Genomic DNA, 21,184 nt, shown 5'->3' on the forward strand with positions numbered 1-21,184 from the left:
CAATCATGCTTATTAAAATGTGTTTTTTGCAATGATGAAATGCTACAATTACAGGAATGACTCATTTGAATATTCTGTAAACCATCTTTTTATCTCCTTTTCTGAATTTGTTTTACTGTTACCATTTTCATTGTCCATGGAAATACTGTCCAGGCAATATATTACACTCAAATTCAGTTTATGCAGATGAAAATACAGTACTGAGACAAACTTTCTTTGGACAGTATTTAAGATTTTAAGTATTACTTAAAAGCAATAAACCCACAAAAATATATAAAGGGGTAAAATTGCCAATGGCCAAAAAAGTTCATGTCCATGACAATAAATTATAAAAATCAAAAAAGGCACAATACAAATCAAATCAGATATTGAGATTATATTCAAACTCTTTCAAGACCTATTATCTCAATCTGTAAAACAATCAAATAAATATGTACACTGAGTCAGAAAATTATTTTAATAGTTATAAAACATCTTTTCTTTTTTACAGAATCAGTATAAAATAGCAGTTGATTTCTCCATAATTATCAGAATTATTTATACTTGAGGTCTTGGTTAAGTAGGGCTGAAATCAACCAAATGTCTTGGACTGTTGGCTCAGAAATCATTCTAGGATGTCCACCTTGCCAATGTCTGTCATTCTTTGCTCTTCTGAGATGATTCGGTCCTTTTAAAAGCAGTATCCTCTTATTCATTCTTTGGAGGTTTGAAGTGAATTCGGCAGCGTTCATTAAACACCTGAGATGTTTAAACAAACAAAAGTAGTCAAGTCATCCTGTATAAACAGGCCTAGAACTAAATTACATTTGGCATTGGTTGGGAGGATACCATTTTTTCCCAGGACAATAGATTTAGGAAACAGAAGTTTCCTCATGGGTCAAACTGACTTACTAGTGCTAAGAGCACAAAGAACACAGAAGGCCTTGATACCCATTTATTAACAATTTCAATATGCCAGTAAAATTTAAATTACTCAAGGAAAAATCATCATAAGCTAGTTCATGAACATATATTCTGGACATTTTTTTGACAATTAGGAAAAAAATCTAAAATAAGTTTAAGACAAAGTTTTTTGCCCTTTTATAGCATATGTTTTATTTAGGGTAACTGCTGTGCTTTTTAAAATGAGTGCCAGATCCTTCTCACAAGTAGGTATACCGGAAGAGAGGTCAGTTTCTTTGTTAAATTGTGTATATTCTATATATTAAATTTAAATATATTTTTTGTTCTATTAACCTACTTCCTAAAAAAAATAAACAAAATAAATGTCAACAGAATGTTCTATGATCAAGTTCCATCATTACAGAACTCCCCTCAATAAAAATCTGTTTTTTTTCCTTTGCCATAGGAGTCAAGTCCCCAAAGACATCTCAGCAGTAGATATCCAGGAGCTTGTGACTTATGTTTCCTTGTATGTATTTTACGGTTTTGGATCTTATATCCAAATCTTTAATCCCGTTTGAGAAAACAGAGCCATCTATTTGCAATGGAATATAATATAAGCATAAAAAATAAGAAGGAAACTAGGTTCTGATTGAAAAGTTCTCCAAGATACAGTAAGAGGAAAAACAAATGTGGACAATACATTTCCAAGGGAAATCTGTGTGTGTGTGTGTATACATACATACAATCATACAAAAACATAAAATTTAAAAAGATACAAACATCTGAAAGTATATACATCTTTTCAGAGGGAAGGGAAATGAGGTGGCTGAAAGACAAGAGTTAGCATTTTTTACTGTATGCCCTATAATATTAAAAAAAATTAATCATATATCTAGAAATTGAGTGTTCCATTAATAAAGTTACAAATGGGCATCCCTGGTGGCGAAGGGGTTAAGACACCACACTATGAAGCTATCCACAGCAATTGCAGAACCAGGTCGATCCCCAACCAGGGAGGTGACCCACATGGTGTAGCAGACCTCTCTTGTCTTGCCTACTGCTCCCCTTAGCAGTGTGTTTCAGTCAGTCTGCCTGTTCTGTTCCCCACTCTGTATCTAGTGACTCCTCACAACCCCCCATGCCTCTGGCCTGCACCTCAGCTCTGGTATGCATAAATAAATAAATCTTTAAAAAAAAGTTATAAAAAATATCAAAGAATTTCAGAATTTACCCTCAGACTTCAAGATGTAAGTTGCAAATCATTTTTAAATTTTTTACAAGTTAAAAAAAAAAAAAAAAAGTTGGCCTCTGTGGATGATCATAAAAAAAAAAAAAGAACTACATAGGTAGCTTTTAAGGTTCTGGTATTAAAACTAAAAGAAAACATGTAAAAATGACATAGACTCTTTCTTGCTCGTTCTTCTTTATAGTTCAACTCATGTCAGTTTCCAGCCCTGGAATTTCCTTGAAGCTCCCAATGCTCAAAGGAGGCTTCCATTAGTGGCCCTAACACACTCACTGGAATGATATCTTTTTGTGGAGCCTCTCTACATACTTTTCCTAAATGCCTTCCTAACCACTTTTAGTGGCCCGCTGTACCATAGCTACATTTCTTCTTTTAAGGACAAGTTAGGGAGTCTCACTTTCTATAGAATGGATGAACATTTTCTTTAAAACTTTTACTATCAAATCCAAAACTGTTTCCTGGTTTTCCAACTTCTGGACATGGTTTTTCAAACTAGATGTTCATTATAACCCTCCTCCATTCCACCCCAAGAGTAAATATCTCTTCAGAGACCATAATGGACAAATATTGCCAAAATCTTTCAAGTAGCAAACTTCTTATTGGTGGAAAGAGAAGGTATAGGAAATGTTGAAAAAGAGAATAGGATGAAGAAATGTTATAAAGCGAAATACAAAAATTAGTTTGTATTTTGCAATTTATTCATGGCCCGGTGAGTTGGCACATTCTAGTTTTTGGTTCAGTTAACCTCTCTCTGGATTTAATGCCATTCCATCGGTTAATTTCAAAGGAGAAAACAGAATTTTCAGTTCATTCTTTCAAATTTAACAAATTTTGTGCTTTGTAAATCTTTGAACTTTTAGAGGGGTATATAAACTTTTTCAGAAAAAGAGTTTTGTGATTTTTGACTACATGTAAAGTCCTGGGATCCTAGTCCCCCAGTCTAATTGCTAACCAGAACATTCAAGTGGTAGTAAGAGTCATATGACTCTAGGAGCCATAGTAAGTCCCATTATTAGATACCAATAAAGCTATATACAAAAAAATTTCCATCAGATATTAGAATAAAAGTAAATGTGAAGGGTAGCTAATGATAGGAACATTTGTGAAAAATAACTGAGCTCAGAAAATTTAATTTTAACAATAACCGCATTGAAGATTCTGAATTAACTAGAGTAATAACTCTAAATATTAAATTGGTATTAGGAGGCATAAAAAATATCTCCAATTATGATACCATAATCTTACCACATGACTGTGAAATGAAAAAGGCTTAGTTTCATTTATTACTGCAGAAATTCACATCAAAACCACAATGAGAAATCACCTCACATCTGTGAGAATGGCATATATCAAAAAACTGGGGGGACAAAGTGCTGGCAAGAGTGTGGAGAAATAGGAAATCTTGTACAACATTGGTGGGATTGTAAATTAGTGCAGCCGTTATGGAAAATAATATGGAGATTACTCAAAAAAAACTAAATATGAGAATATGATTCAATGATACCATTCCTAGGTATTTCTCTAGCATTATTCATAGTTCCAAGACATGGAAACAAACAATTGATAGATGACCAGATAAAGAAGTGTGGCATATACACTCAATGGAATATTATTCAGCTATTAAAAGACAGATAAAATCTTACCCTTCTTTTTTTAACAATGCACATGGAACTATGCAAATTAAGCAAAATAAGTCAGAAAGTGAAAATTACTAGATGGTTTCTCTCATATGTGGAAATAACCAAAGTGAACAAACTATCAAAACACAATAAAAACAACTCTTAGACCCTAAAAAATACAGTGGATTTCAGAGGGGGAGAAGAGCAGGGACAAGAAAGGGGAGAGGTGGTCAATTTGACAGAGAATGATAATAGAACTTTGTGATGGGTGAGGGGAGGCATATGCTCATAGGGAGGTGTGGATCTGCACTGCAGAAATTTAAACAGTATTGTAAACCAATGGTAATAAAATTTTATTTTAAAAGTTTTAAGAGCTATAGAGAAAGAAGGGTAAAGCAAACAGGGAAACTAAGCATCAAGGAAATCTAGTTAATGCCACCTGGCATTCTTTGAACTACTCTTGCAATTTTTCTATAAGAAGTTATATCAGAACAAAAAGTTAAAAAATAATAGCATCCAAAAAATGGCTCTATCCAGAGGCTAACCACCACCAGAACCCACCCCCACCACCACTTTATGCCACAGTTAAAACCTTCAGCTGTTTATAAGTGAACTTTTGCTAGTATTCTGGGGCCTCAAGGGACGCCTCCCTAAGTTTCCCCTTGCCATTTCAGTTTTCCTTCTAGTTCTCTCTGAAAATCAACATATTTTATACCTTCCAGCTCCTGTCATTTACCACTTCTTCAACATTCAGTTCTGATTGCATCCATTTCAACTGTAAGGAAAAATAAAAACAAGTTATGAAAACTTTAATGTTAAAAGTTAAAAGCAAACTATTATGTTTTTCCAACAAAACCAGCTGTTTCTCCTGCTTTTCTGTTAATGGAATTACCTCCATTAGAATTTAGAGTCTTCTTTTACAGTGTCTTTTTATTTTTTCTAATCAATTGTTAACTCTTACAACACCATGGTTCTCAATCTTTGTTGCATATTATAATCACTTTGAAAGTTTTTAAAGAGCTAAAATGGCCAGGTGGATCACAGAAGAAATATAAATGGCCAATAAACATGTTTAAATGCAAAATCCTACTTACTATAAAGAAATGCAAATAAAGCCATAATGTGACAAAAAATTTTAATAAAGTCTGATAAAATGTAACATTAGTGAGTGCATGGGAAAAGATATACTTATGCACATATTTAGTGGGAACATAATCTGTTGCAACCTCAATAGACAGCAATTTGGTAAAATTTATCAAAAATACAAATTCAGATATTCTAGCATCAATAATTCCAGTTCTAGGAGTTAATCTTACAAAATGGATCTGCAACGACAGCACAGAAGAATAAAAAGGAGAAGTGGCAATCTGACTGAATAGAGAAAAAAAAATCAGGGGAAAAAAAGAGGGTAAAGAAAGTCCAAGCCTCTGGAAAGCATCTTAAGTTCCCTATACCTTACTTAACTGTATAGCCAGCCAGAGGTCTGGAGCTAAAAATGCTGAGGCCTTTCTAACTTTCTTTATAACTATTACCCTAATTACTACATCAGAAAAGTAGTCAATCCTACTGCCAGACCTAGATGGCAGGATCCATCACACTCGTAGTTACTTGTGATCAGAGAGAAAGGAGAAAAATGCTAGCTAGTTTCTTAAGTACTCAAGAAAATTAAGATAGAAATCATGAACTACAGGCTGAGATAAAACCAGGCCAAAAGTCAAGACCCAGGCAGGAGATTGGAGGACAAATGCCAGAAAGCTAGGCAACCATGAGTCTGGGACTCAGGCCAAAAAATCTGAACAGCGAGGAGTGTAACTCGGGCAGGAGGTTTGAGTAATGTGCATGTAATGTTAAGACTGTAACTTGTTACTGGCCCAAGAGATCCCTGAAAACTCTACTCCTAGACTCAGGTACATGGAATTGACACTGTAGAAAGCTGGAAAGAACTATTTCTGACATTTGGTCACTGTGGAATAGTAACAGCCTAGAGAAGTTTACCCCTTAAATCAAAGCAACTTTGGTCTCATACTTTAATCACCTACATAGGCCAGAAACTATTAAAGCCTCATTGTTCTGTCAAAACCTGCACTTACTGCCAAAGAAATAACATCTTCAAAGAATAGGGTCACAACATGCCACTAAGATAATTCATAACTACTGTCAAATTTAAAAGGATGTCATGTATAAATGGGTTAAGACTTATCCTATACAGTTCCAGAGGGAAGTAGTAATGATATGTTAGAGGGAGGCAGATTTTCACAATATATAAGGAAATCTTTCAACAACTGTATCTGTCCAAAAATGGGAATGCACTGCCAGAGAAGACTGTGAGCTTCCCTCCACCCCTTTAAGTAAACAAACAAAGGTAACAGTTTATGATTGGGGGACATCTAAAAAAGACTAAGGTAACAAATATGAAGTCCCAGAGAGCAGGAAAAGAAAAAGGCTGTTTTGTATTGACTCTGTAAAAGTCAATATGCTAGCTTTTATATACATTAGTTTAATCCTCACCCTCTCAAAAAAAACATAAATTATTAAATGTCAAAGCCACTTTACAAACTAAAAAAAGACATGAGCAATAAATCAGATTTATTTCCTTAGAGCTATCTGTCTTTACAATTCCTGCTTTTTTCTTTCTTGCAGATATTACAGCCAACTTCTAATACAATTTCAGTGCCACTAACAAAATGCTACCTCTCAGATATTTCCGAGACTTTAGGTCTTCAACAGGTAAATTTCTCCACAAAGGCTACTAACAGGCAGTATCAACTATTTAGTTCCGGCAAGGAATGTGCAGTCTCTGATTTAAGGATTTAGTAAGGACGTAATCAGAATTTAATTAGTCACAACTCAATGTTTTTAAAAACAATGACTGAACCCAGAGTCAAAAGAGATGGGTTAAAGTCCCAGTTCTATCACTCACTAGCTTGTGACATTGGAGGTGTCACTTAGTATCTCTGAATCTCAGTTGCTTCATATGGAAAAAGAAGAGCCAGAGCTGGAACATCTCTGAGAGCCATCTCTTTCTGATTCTCTAATCTTCAACTTATAAGTTTCCTAATTTGTTTAAGTACTCCTATAGTTACCCTCTATTCCTGCACATTAACAGGTAAGAAAGCCTTTCTTAATTCACTGACTGGTTTCTAAAACCTGCCTGCAAATGATTGGTACACTCTCTCTGGGCCCTAAAAAGAGGGCTGAGCAAATACTCAGTGATTTTTGAACTTTGCTCTCCACTAACAAGAGTTACTGTTTTTTGTTTGGCTTAATTGCAAATAGTGATTTTTCATTTTCTAATTTAACAGCCCTGCTCTGCAGTTTCCTTTATCAGTGACTTCAAGAATCTATTAAAATCCAACATCCAAAAGTGACTAGATTTTAAGCAATTTTATATAAATTATCCAAAGGCTTTTATAAATGTCAAGGGTAGGGTAAGATAACCAGTACAGCCTATGTTCACCTTCTGCAGAACCCACTACTCCCTGATAAACGAACAGGTAGGGGATATAGGGCTGACAGCAGTAATGAACAAAGAGCAGAAACACAGTGGGAGAATACTATATTCACTGGGAAATACTGAACCAACAGTGGCAGAAAACACATACTCACCTGTGTGCAGCTACAAGGACAAAGGCTTGAGATAGGTTCCCTTTTTAGAGGCTGGTCACATCTACTAATTAATGGGCAAACTTTGTATCCCACATTGTATTTTCAATAACCTACTGGGCCATCTTAAAGTACAGACATGATTTTGATCATTGCACAGTAATCATGGAAGGAAAAACCCTTGTTCTAGGAAATACCAATGTGTGTGGGGGAGTGAAGAATACAGTTGCCTAAGATATGCTCAAAATGGTTCTGGGGGAAAAATGTGTACATGGAGGAGCAGGGAAGAGGAAGACAGGGCAAAAGAGGAAGGAGGGAGAAGGAATGGTGGAAAGGATTGCATAGCAGGTGGGACGAAATAAATAATAGGTGACTTGTAGATAAAGGGTGCATGGGAGTTCTTATACTATCCTTGAAAATTTTCTGTAAACTTAAAATTATATCAATCTAGTGGGGGGATGTACTGGGGGCAAATTATAATGAGGTTCTAGTGTATCTGATTATATTAAAATAGTACTATATTTTTATGACTGTAAAGGGTTATAGCCTTAAGCTAAATTTCTGTTACATTTCAGTAGATTTCTACAGAATGAAACCAGAAGTAAAACCTTCAAAATACAAATACCATTAAAGCAACGTTTCTTCTCAAGTCAAGCTTCAAAAAGTAGATATAGATGCGATTTCCCTAATTTCCTGATGTGGTATTGTTCTGTGTTAATCCTTTTCTCTTTAATAAAATATATAAAGGAATGAAAAATGATTACATGCTTATTTTTGCTAAAGCTGCTACAAAGCACATCATTATTACATTATGACATACACATTAACTTACCAATTAATGTCTAATGTAATAAAATAAAGGTCACTAAAAATGAAGTATTAATATCCTGGTCCTTTTTAAAAAAAAATTAATCTACTTTAAACTTTTCATATTAAAAACTGCCTTCACTTTGAAGGCTAAGTTAGGAAAAACTTCACCGCAGAAGCAGAGAACTTACCTTTGTCTGTTCTTTTCTAAGTTGCTTTAATAACGTTAAATCATCCAAATTCTTTTCTCTCTCTTCTCGGAGGTGTTTTACTACTGATGAGGTCTGAGCTATACAATTTTTTATAACTCTGTCCCTACTGGCATGAGCCTCCATCAACTAAAAGAAAAAAGGAATGAAAAGAGAAAAATCACATGTTGAGATGTGACACTGTACTCCCTAACTTGTTTTTTAAAAAAGTTTTATTTTTAGATTAGAGGTATTTAGAATTTTCTAAAAGAATTTTTAAAAACCTACTCTATGGAAGAGAACATTGTAGAATTGGCTAAATCACTTAGAACCAGCCCAAAGGAAGCACCCTGACGGGGGAGGTGGGAACTCTGCGTCTTCTTCCTCGGTCTGCTCCCAATGCTCCTACTCCTCCCACTGCACTCTCAGCACCAGACTTTCCATTGATTGCAGTCTCCTTTTCCCTGCACCCCTCTCCTCTCCCCATCAATACATCCATGTGTTCCTCCTCTACCTGACACCCACTCTCAAGTACCTTCTGAGCAACTTCCTGTTGGTTTTTCCTCTTTTTTCGACCTTTCATACTTTTTATAGGCCCATGCTGTCATCATGTGCAATGTAACCATGTAGAAGAAATTATAAACTAAGAAATGCAGAGAAGCCTCGGTTACAGTGAAGAAGAACAAAGAATGTTACATTTACCTATGAAAGGCAGAATCCTGGCCAAGATTTTTAAAGTTTAATAATTAACAAGGAAAAACTGCACATGATACACATATCTTGGTTACATCAATATATGTCATAATTCAAAGAATGGATACCTGACAGAATAATTTTTTACTAACTTTCATGTTAATGTAACAAATCTAATACAACAGCTGTCATCTGCTTTCTGATTTGATTCACAAAGTCTGATAGTCAAGTTTTAAAATACGGTTCCATGAAAATAGCCAAATTTTGATGACACTGCAAAAACCTGGAGGAGAGGAAAAGCAGTAATACTAATATAATATGTACTTGTCATTATAACATGACTTTTAAGTACCAGGCAATGGTACTTAGGTTTACCTCCAGCTAAAATTTAAATGTTAACTTGTCCCATGTAATCTTGTAGTATCATTCCTTCCTCCTCCTGAAGAATATTTTAATGCTACATTAGTAACAGTTATAATAGGGATAACCTAACTATTCTATAAGTATTCTTCAAAATAAGTTACGTAAAATACATCTCTTGAGTTATATTGGAATCCTGCAGTTAAGAATCTCTGGTCTAATATACACCAGGAAAGAATAAACCTTTGCGTTTCTTTCTTTCTTTCTTTCTTTTTTTTTTTTGTGGGACCCTCGCCAGCGGCCGGGGAACGAACCGGCGCCGTGCGGGCAGCCTCACAGCCCAGCGTTCAACCGCTGCGCCACCAGGGGAGGCCCGTGAGTTTCTTGACTGTAAAATTAAAAGTGCATTAATTATAAATTGTATCCAAGTGAACAGAGTAAAATTTTAAACTGCCCAATACACTTTAACTTCATCTATAGTAAATTTCTCCAATGCTAGCTTTTTCCATTGTACCATTTAAGATTCACAAAGGCAGTCGCTCAAGGTCCATATTTCATTGCCTAATATGCTCCTTCTGTTACTTGTTCACTCCTTTAGGTACAATTACAGAAAATTAAAGGGGAGACTGAAGTTAGGGAACTACTTTTCCTAAAACAGAATAAAAGCTAACTCCTCAGAATTAAGCTCTCCCAGTAACAGTTTGAGACTGATTAAATAATTTGCTTTTCCAGGCTTCATTTTCCTCTTTTATTAAGCTAGATAGATTATGAATAAATAAACTCTGATATTCTTTCTACCTCTAAAATTTAAGGGAAACATGACTTGATCCACAGCTCCGATATCAGATGCTCATCACTTAGCTATTGTCTACCCCCCCACCCCAGCAATTTGTGAAATAGCACTAGTAGCAATTGGAAATCTGTCACAATATTATTTTTCTATATGTATAGAAAAAATTTCAAAAAGGAAAATTCAAATTGTGTATACTTTATTGAAATGTTCAGTACTTTACTTTTAGTCTCTCTCACCACAAAGCTGTCTTCCTTGGTTGGGCTTTCCTCACTATTTCCCTCTTTAACCAGGTCCCGTTCCTATGGATACACTTGCCTACCATGCCTTCAAATGAGCTCCACTGGGAACCCACTTCTATATGGACAGAAATTACTACAAAAATCATCTTCTACTCTGTGTTATCACTTACTAAGTATGGTTTGCATGACTAGCCTTCAATAAAATTCAGAACAAAGTGGCATATGCAAAAGGAATATGCATGGACTCCAGTACAAGTATGTCAAAGAAATGAGGACTTTTGATAACTAATAGACTGCATTACATAAGCATACTGCATTACATAAGCATACTGCATTACATAAGCACTACAACCTCGAAGGCCCACCATGACAGCCTGAGTTTGAGCCTCAGCCAGGGAGCTAAGCCATATGGTGCAGCAGACCTCTCCTGTCTCACCCACTGCTCCCTTTAGCAGTATATTTCAGTAGATCCTCCTGATCTGCTCCCCACTGTCTCTGGTAAATCCTCTCCCTGCCCTCCGCACCTCTGGCCTATACCTCAGTTCTATGCAAAATAAATAAATAAAAATCTTAAAAATACATATGCTTTAAAAAGAAAACAGAACGTAAGCCTACTAGAGAAAAATGTAGCACTAAACCAGGCTTAGTTCACTGATAATATATATATGCTCAAGGATTTGATCACATGAGAATTATTTCTGATATGCAAGTACCCAACTTGAAGGCATTTGGGGTGGGCCAGAAGAATGATTCAAAAGGTAACCTAAAGCGGTTGCATCTAAAACGTCTCTCAGTTTTACTTTACCTGAGCTTTAAGGATTTCTTTTGGTCTAAAATTTTCACCTACTATCTTTCAATCATTATTTTATTTTTATTTTTTATTTATTTTTATTTATTCAAGAACCGGGGTCCAGGCCAGTTGCGCGGGAGGGTGAGAGGAGTCACCAGAGACAGAGCAGGGAACAGAACAGGCAGACTGACGAAATATACTACTGAGGGGAGCAGCGGGCGAGGCAGGAGAGGTCTGCTGGCCATGTGGGTTGCTCCGAGGCCGGCGTAGATTGAACCGGCACTGCAGAGGCTGTGGACAGCTTCACAGCGCTGCGCTCAATGCCTGCGCCACCAGGGAGGCCCCTCAATCATTATTTTAAAACCATGCTTTTTAATTTTTTTAAATATTTATATATGTGTGTATATATGTGTGTGTGCACATATGTATGTGAATATATATGTACACATACATATTTTACATCATTGTTCATTTTTGTACAATGTTTGATTTCTCCTTTCAGGTGTAGTCCCCGTAAAATTCCCACCACTAAGTCACCTGTGCACCATTACTAGTCACTTGTGCTTTTCCCTTCCCCTCCTCCTCCCCTGCTGAATGTCTCTGATTTATAGTTGTCTGCTAGTTTTGTCTTTTTTCCTTGATCCGTTATTTAAAACAATGTTTTTGATGGGATTTGTGCATTCCACAAAATTGAAATCATGGCAGGTCCAGAAACTGATACCCTATTCCACTTCACTGGTATCAAAAGTATTTCAACTCTTATACTTGCTTGCATGGGTAGAATGAATTTCTACCTATAAAGAGGAATTACTTTGCTGGTCTTATACTTTATGACTCTAGCTGTGAAAGCAACATAAAGAGATTCTAAACTGTAGCCCATCTGTTCAGTACCCATGCCTGGAGAAGCTAATTTCAAGTCATATGATAATTTATACAGTAAGTTATAAACCTGAAAAAACAAGTAAACAAATAAATAAAACAATGCTTTTTGCCTTCAAGGACTATATAAAGTCGGCAGTTCTCCTGATTGTAGTTTTTTGGTGCTTTTCTGTCTAGAAGAAAGGTTGACTCTAAATTAACTTCATATTCTCATTTCCCAAACATCATTTCATTTGGAAACCTGAAATAACCTTTAGTTTAATCATCATTAAAAACAAACTAAAAATTATTAAGTTTCTTTCATGGTATTTTTTGTGTTTTAAATCTTCCTCCAGAACTCCTGACAAAAGGATGTAAGGGGAAGCATTCATTTAAACATATATACCAAAAGTTTTATTACATTAAAGAAATACTACTCTAAATTAATCACTATGGCACCAGTAACTGTTTTGCATTTGTTAAGCATTGTTTCATGCTCATAAACTTTTTCTTGTTCAATGTTGATTTCTCTCCCTCCTGCCAACTGCTTCGTATCTTGGGAATAAACAATGTGAAGTTAGAAAAATTTCAGATTGAAGGGAGTATGCTTTAATAAGGGGATTTCATTGAAATTTTTAAATTTTTACTAATAGTACACATTTAAGATTTAGAATTTCTAAAATTAGGCTTCAAAATAACTTTGCAGATCATCTATGAAGAAGTATTATCACTACAGAGCACAATTATTCATGCCTTGGCTACAGAAGGAAAAGTTAGGGACTAAAATAAATTGGGGTAACCATGAACAACCTGGATGTTTCACAGAATTCCATTTCTTAACCAAGACAATATTTAAGGGAACTCATGGTACTTAATGGCATGAACATTCTGCCGCAGGTTAATTACCTGATGCAAAAATACATAACAATCCTTTATATGATGTTCACTTTGTTGGATCCATTTAGGATATAGACAGAGAAAATCCAAACACAATGATTTCCAAAGCAGAAAGATCTCCAATTTAGTATGTAAGGCTTTAGTATGTACTCCTTTTAACCAGGAGTAACAAATAATAACAATAGCAGAAGCAGCCAGCATTTATATATAAAACATTTAGTATAATAAGCACTTTAACTCAATTAAACCTCTAATAACTCTAAGTAGTAGGTACTATTATGACACCATTAAACAAATAAGCTGAGGCAGAGATTATAGAACTTGTTCAAGGCCACCCACTTAGGAAGCAGCAGAGGTGAGATTTAAAATAGATCTGGAATCCATGGTGTTAATCATTATACTACAAACTTCTAGGTAGATAAGCTGTAAACGGAAGCAATTGAATAGATTATAGATGACATGGGCATTGGGGGAAGTGACCATAAATATCTAGTTCCTTCAATAGAGCTACCTCAAGACACTAAGTGAACTATCAAACAACCTCGGAATAAATGAGGACATAGACCACATTCTCTACTTCAATACTGGATTGTTTTCATTGAAGTCCGCAACCTTGAGATTTTCTCAAGTCATAAAAATTACCTGACCACTAATAAAATAATATAAAAGCAGAAAGTATCTACAGTTAATGTTCTAAATTCAACAGATATAAATATCAAAATGATTCCTTTTTCATAATTGAGAAATGAACTTTAGGTGTTAGGTAATACTTTCTTTTCTTTTAAGATTTTATTTATTTATCCAAGAGCTGGAGTACAGGTCAGAGGTGTGGGAGGGTAAGAGGATTCACCAGAGACAGAGTGGGGAACAGATCAGACAGACTGACTGAAATACACTGCTGGGGGGAGCAATGGGTGAGACAGGAGAGGTCTGCTGTGCCATGTGGGTATCTTCCTGGCCATCCGGGAATTGAACCGGCACTGCAGAGGCTGCGGACAGCTTCACAGCACTATGCTCAACCTGCTGCACCACCACGGAGGCCCAGTAATATTTTCTTTATAAGACTATGAATCCAAATAATCTTGTGCTATACCCTAAGAAAGGAAAACTTTAGTTCCCAAATTTATGAAAAGATATAATTCTGTAAAAATATTTAACTACATCATTATTTCCTTCTGCTTTTGGAAACTAAAAAGAAATAAAGCAAAAGAAGCCAAAGTCCTAGGAAAGGACAATTAATCTATGGCTTTTCTTCTCTCCCTCCTGCCAACTGCTTCTATTCTCCTTCATGATGAGTAAGGAAAGAAAGAAGCTATAATAGATGTGAAGGGTTTTCATTCTTATATCAGCTATCTGGAGTACCTAGGGTTGATTCTTTTGAATCACTTCCTCTTGTTCCTCTATTTCACTTTCTCCTTTATTTCTTTGTACCTAAACTTTCCTTAAGTTAAAGGCTGCCCACGAGGGGGGCAAAAAACAACTGCTATCATTTCTTACAACCATGTCTTCAGACTTGTGCACATGATGACATGTTTTCTTTAATTTCTTTGGTTTGTAGCTGTATCCAGTTTAATTATATATCAAATGATTTCTTATTTTACCTGCAAAGAAAGCCACAAAAGAAGTACAAAAGAAAGACTCAAAAGATACACTTACAGACTCATAAAGTTGTTTACAGGTTTGGCTGGCATCAATTTTCCCTGCAAAGGAAGCTGTTGGAACCGTTGTGTTTAATTCATGTACTATTCTGTCATCAATCGTCCTCATCACCTTGAGTAATTCCTATATATATTTAAAATAAAAAATAATAACCTGAATGGAAAAGTTAAGTGATAAAAAAAAGAAGCATTTGAACAAAAAGTAAAGCTTTGGATATATTACAACTCTTTAAGTCAGGAGTGGGGAAACCATGCCAATACAGTGCTGCCACAGGAAAACCTTTATTTTTATTTTTATCATGACAGGTGGAATATGAAACAGTAATTTTAACAGTGGGCACCAACTCTATTTTCTTGGGTCCAGTGTAAGGCCATGAGAAGTGACATCACTGGAGCCATATTAAAATAGGACTGGAGAAAGCCACCTACTTTAAATGGGATCTGACTCTTGAACTGGGCCAAACTACCAACGCTCCAAGAAGCCAACAAGAACAAGAATATTGCATTTGAAAGGACTGACCAACAGAACTTTTACCAACTTTTACTTTGTGACCCCTCCATCTGACCATTTTTACCTTGTGACTTCTGCATCTGATCATTACCTCATCCTTCTTTTTCCCTCTATGAGAACCCGGAAACTTGGATCCCTCCCTCTGCCTAAATCTGGGTACCCTGAACTGCAATTCTCTGCTATTTCCAAATAAACATGTCAGCTTCCCCACTAACTTTACTTAGAAGGTTAACAAAGGTAAAAATTGTTTTATTCATTTAAAAACCCCACTTGTCAAACATTGCAGGCTCTTTCCATCTGCAGTATATAGTCAACAAAGGGTGCCACTGAACTTGATTGTCACATATTCTCCAAAAATAATCAGTGTAATTGCTTGCTTTACCCCTCTTTCTCTATCTTTAAAAGGTGATGCTAGGTAGAAAACTTTTGGAAACATATATACAAGAAACTACCAGTTGTGGTTAACTTGCAGAAATTAATCTGTACCCTTTTAGGTCTTCAGTTTATATTTGGTTTATGTATTAATTTCATAACAAAAATAAGTTAAGACAAAACATACTGCTAGAGAAAAAATGAAAATCTCTTCCCAGTTGTCTTGCTCACAGAACAAGTGGGAATTAGTTTTACCTTTTCTTAGTAATCCTACCTCACATTTCCCAAGGATTTCCCCGTTTGAAAAACGGGGAAAGTAACCAAAGGGTCAGAGATTTAGAAAGATTGGTGAGCAGACCTATAAGGCACAGTCCCTTTCCCCCACATTTGGACTAGGGTACTTTTTTTTTTACTTATGACAAAAAAAAGGCTAGGTATCACTAGATTCTGTCTCCAGAGAGCATAAACTTCAGAAAATGTTAAAGTTTACATGCTCCTGTGAAAAAAACAACTAACTCTCCCAAATCCATGATTACTGAAAAATCATCAGGAAAATAGAAACATTTAATACTAGAAATACACTTATTACTGAAAACATCTAAGACACTGACACTGCATATTGTGTTAAACACAACTTTGCTTGATCTCTATCAACAGAACGCTTTCCTTTGTCAAACTTAAAATTCCACGACTTAGAGCACCTCTTTCATTTTTCTTTATCCATTTGTTAAAATAAAAACATTTATTGTGACTAAAGTATTATACATTCATTTTTTAAAATTAGAAAAAAATTTAAAGAACTCATCCAGTTAGCCATTATCAATAATTGAACATGCCCCTTTAATTTTTTTCTATTTATCTCTGAATACCTTTGTAAAATGGAGGTACAATGTAACATTTTAAAGTCCTGCTGTATGTCATTATACAATGAGTGTTTTGCTATTGTTACTAAATATGCCTGAAGACATTTATAATAGCTACATATATTTTCTACCCCCTGGAGGTATCACAGCTTATTTTACCACTCATTAATGAACATCTATATTGTTTCCAATTATAATAACCAACTAGGCCATTCAGTCTAAGTTTACAGTTTAGATTTTGTTCCTATCAGCCTGATTTTTTTTTAAGATTTATTTTATTTATTCATTTATTCATTTATTCATTCATTCATTCATTCATTCATTCATTTATTTATTTATTTATACAAGCACTGGGTACAGTCAGAAGCGCAGGAGGGTGAGAGAATTCACCAGAGCCAGAGCGGGGAGCAGAGCAGGCAGAAGAACCAAAGTACACTGCTGAGGGGAGCAGCGGACGGCAGGAGAGGTCTGCGCGCCATGTGGGACCCTCCTCCGGTGGCCGGGGAGCAGCTGGGGATTGAACCGGCGCCGCAGAGGCCGTGGGCAGCTTCGCAACCCAGCACTCAACCGCTGTGCCACTGGGGAGGCCCCCAGCCTGATTTTTTTAATTAGCAATTTACTGGCCTTTTCTAATCTCAATTCAGAAGTAAAATACCTTATAGGAGGTGCATAATTTAGATAAATGAAACACAGGCAAACATCAGGTCTAAAACCAGTTCAACTCACTGACTCATCTCTTCTTGTACCTTTCTTTGTCAGTAGTATCATCACTGATAGTTTCATCATTGACGAAACATTATGTAGCTTGACATGCCCTAGAGTTCTTTACTCTGAACTTTAACCAGTTTTTAAATTTGATCATTAGCTATGTAGCCATAGACCCCTCCAATAAAACAATTTGAACATACTATCAAGTTCTTTATACAGCAATGGGAATTTATCTGCATTAAGTCAGTAACAGAGCAATCAGCTACAGCCTATCAATGGTATCTACAAATGTAAATCATCAAATACATAAATTCTAAAGAATCATTAACATATGATCTAGAACTTGGTTTTTAATATGATAAACTACCCATAAGATTATTTGAAATAAATTTTAAATTTAGTTCCTTAGTTGAGAGCCACATTTCAAGTACTGAAGAGACACATGTTGCCAGTGGCTACCACATTGGCCAGCAGGTATTTCTCCTATCACAGAAGTTCTTTTGGATAGTATTGAATTTGAGAAAATTGAACACTCTTTAAACTGACTATGTATAGGAATTGCTGAGAACTATAAACTATAGTCTTAAATGTTCACAGAAAAGCTAAAGATAACAGGAAAATTTTCAAAATTGCAAAGGGAGAAGGAAAAGAACTATAAACTACCTCAGTAGGCACACTATTCTTTACGTTAGACTCCAAAGTCTAAAGGAAAGCTTGGATGACCCTCACAGATAGGGAGCAAATTAAGGTTCGTGCAGGTACAAAAGTGTTGTCATTAAATCATTTGTATCATTCCTAGGGAATGATACAAAATAATAGTCTGTACCTAATTATCATACAACTCAAAATCAATTACTGACTGAATATCTGATGTCTAGCTCCAATAGCATATTCTCTCTCACACAAATTCATCAAGAAGGTAAAAGGAAGATGCCCCTAAGCAGACATCATACACAAAAAGGCATACAAGTTCAGAGGTAATAGAGATAGGTTAAGGTAAAATGAAGTCATAAGGGTGAAGCTCTAATCCCATAGAACAGGTGTCTATGGGAAAGACACGGGAGCTCGCTCTCCCTCTGTGTATAAAGACCATGTGAGTACAGAACAATAGTGGCAATCTGCAAAGCAGGAAGAGAGACCTAATCAGAACCTAAACCAACAGGACCCTGATCTTGGACTTCAAGCCTGCAAAAAAACAGAGCTGCAAAAAAACAATTTTGATTGTTTAAGCTTACATCCAGTCTGTGCTATTTGTTATGGCAGCCCAAACAGACTAATACAATATCCATAAATTTTTGCTGTTAAATGTTACAATGGGATTCCCGACCCTCAATTTTAAACTTTTTTTCTGAATTTTATCTCATTTTGAAAACAGGATATTTTCCAGGAGTGCTAAGTCAACTTTTATAATGGGAAAGTAAAAATTGCAAAATTAAAAATTTTTAAAACTCTTAAACTACAAAGCACGCATAATATAGAACAAAGTCAGAATAGTAGTTACAAGAGGGGAGTAGGAGAAAGGATACAGACAGGAATTGAAAGGGGTATGAGGAAAATTTTGCAAGTGATGGTATCATTCTTTATGTTAATGAAGGTTTGCACTACATATGTATATAAAAGTCAAAACTCAATTGGACGAGGAGCTTTAGATTTGTGCTTTTCACTGTATGCAGATTTTACAGAGAAAGTAAAATACTGAACTCTAGTTAATCATAAGCATGGTAAAATGCTGAAGGGTAGAGTAGGGATGCTTATAACTTATTTTGAAACATAAAAAAAATAAAAGGTGAATCGATGGGTAAACTGAAAAACAGATATGTGATAAAGTAAATACAGCAAATAACTATAGAATCTAGCTGATAAATACATGAGTTCAATTGGATGAGGGATATTTTCCAGGAGTGCTAAGTCCTGGAAGTGCAAGTGTACAATTTTTTTCAACTTTCCTGTAGTGTTTCAATATTTTCATAACATTCTGGGGCGGGGGAATGCACCTAATCTTTATAAAGGAAGTACATGATCCTGTTTCTCTTCCACAGTATTCATTGTAGTGTTTTCACAATTAGATTATATACCCACACAAAATGTAATGGTTTCATAGGTTTAAAAACCAATAATTTCTGAGTATGCCAGTTAACTACATTTTATAATTTTACCAAGCTCATCTAAACCTACATGTCATACATTTTTACAGTACTTCACTTACATTGTTCTGTACCTCTGAGTCAAAAGAAGCAAATGTTCTTGTACTCATTTATGATGTTAAACGACCTGCCAAGCCAGCTCTTGAAAACCGATCTGATTTTTAAGCTGGGGTGTTCTCCATTATAAATTACATATTTGGAAAAGTGCTAGAGAAACTACATAAAAACTTCTCAAAGGTTTCACTAACTAGACTAAGTTTATTATCTGTGTCCTTATATTCTCTCTGTGAACAGAATGGTTTTGCAAGACAGTTTAGCTTTTACTCTACTTATAACATCTTATCTGACATTCCAAAAGGAAAATCATTTTCTTTAAGCACAGCCAAATGCTTAAGCAGCTATGAGAGCTTTTGAAATCTGGTTTTAGAGATTCAATAATTACAGTGATTAGCTCAAGGGCTTTTCTCCATAAATTTTAAGGTTATCATTACTGAATTATCTGAGTTCGTCAACTCAAGTAAAATCATAGTAACAAGACCAAGGCAATAAATGCACCAGTTAACTTCATAATTTGTTTTAGAATTGAACAGTCTTTTTGTTATCCTACTTAGGATTTTTGTAAGTGTTTGTATTTGTTGGGCACTCTGATCACACATCTGAAGTCGGTTGCTGTTGTACTGATGTAAACTAAGAAAGAAGCTTTAGCGAAAAGGGTGCAAATGATGGTAGGAAGCTAAACTTCTTTTGGCTAAATGATGTTTGTGAAATAACTAGTCTGTGAAGATTCCCTACAAAACAATGGTCAAAACACAAAGCTTCCTACAGACAGGTCAATAACACCTTAAATGACTTTTCAATATCTTTAGTTAAAAACACATTTGTACGGCCATGATCTTTTAATTCATTTTTAAATTCTTATTATCGACAGCTGCACACTCACGCCTACATTGGAACAGACAGCTTTCACAACAACTTGGTAAAAATCCAGACCCCTGTTCTTCATTTTATGGATTAATAATTAGCCCTAGAAGTCTGGTGTTTGAATATATACAAGAAACAGCCTTTTTCTCAAGTGTTACCTTTTCTTTAATGGTTAGAAAGGCAGTACACTGCCAATAGGTACTAGACTGAAATGCCCCTCCAAGGCTCCAAATCTTCTTCCCATCAAAATAGTAAAACTTACACCGAGTTTTTTGTTTTGTCGTCAGGTAGATCGATCTCCTTCACTTTCTTCTCGCCTACAAATGCTAACTTTAAAGTTGGAGGGGTATGACAGAGGCTAGGGATTGAATTCAAGACTGTTACAATCCCTATCCACCGGACCCGAGCTCGGTTTCACCACCGCAGAACCACCCGGGGTTTCCCGATGTGGTTACTCAAGGCCTAGGAGGCTCTGGAAGAACCATGACCCCCACTCGGGAGCCTCACTCCTTAACGCCAAGCCCGCGCCCCCCATGACCTCCAATGGCTCGAAAAATAAGCCTTGAATTGCCCGCTTCTTCCACAACTGGTCCACACTCTCCCCCCAGGCCAGAGCAGAGAACAGGGTTCGGGGACAAAAGTAAGGATAAGTCTGCAATATGAGGAAAATCCCATCACCTGGAACTCGGCGAACTCCTCACAGTTCACACCGCCACTGGGCGCCGCCATATTGGACGAACGCTAGGCCCCCACCGCGAGCCAATCCCCGCGAGGCAAAGGTGTCTGCCGCGCAGCCTGACCAAATAATATGCCGAGGGGAGTCAGCGAGAAAGCAGAGCCGAGTTTTCTTTCCCAGATCTTCCCCCCACCGCCCCATTTGTATAGATGTCTGTCTGTCTGTCTGTCTGTCGAATCCTGTAACCCTGGTAATTTTCACTCCTGCTCTTTCAATGTGTTCTCCTAAAACTGGCCCAGATGCTTGGATCGAATAATGCCAGAACTTGAAGGGATCGTTTTACTCCAGTCCCC

The 21,184-nt window shown here is 36.1% G+C and overlaps 1 protein-coding gene across 2 annotated transcripts; it reads right to left on the bottom strand.

The window, feature by feature from the left end:
- Positions 1-687: 687 nt before the first annotated feature.
- On the bottom strand, positions 688-20,884 carry MIX23 (mitochondrial matrix import factor 23; the record flags this gene model as incomplete). 2 transcript variants are annotated; one of them, XM_084232208.1, is made up of 5 exons in its annotated part: positions 688-738; positions 4,466-4,525; positions 8,352-8,498; positions 14,635-14,760; positions 20,834-20,884. In XM_084232208.1, 5 exons carry the CDS (start codon positions 20,882-20,884, stop codon positions 688-690), a joined length of 435 nt encoding a protein of 144 aa, XP_084088334.1. The 2 variants fall into 2 exon arrangements, with proteins under 2 accessions (XP_084088334.1, XP_084088335.1); XM_084232209.1 differs by lacking the exon at positions 14,635-14,760.
- Positions 20,885-21,184: the final 300 nt, after the last annotated feature.

The sequence above is a fragment of the Talpa europaea genome, assembly GCF_964194135.1.
Source record: "Talpa europaea genome assembly, chromosome: 4".
NCBI classification, from domain to species: domain Eukaryota; kingdom Metazoa; phylum Chordata; class Mammalia; order Eulipotyphla; family Talpidae; genus Talpa; species Talpa europaea.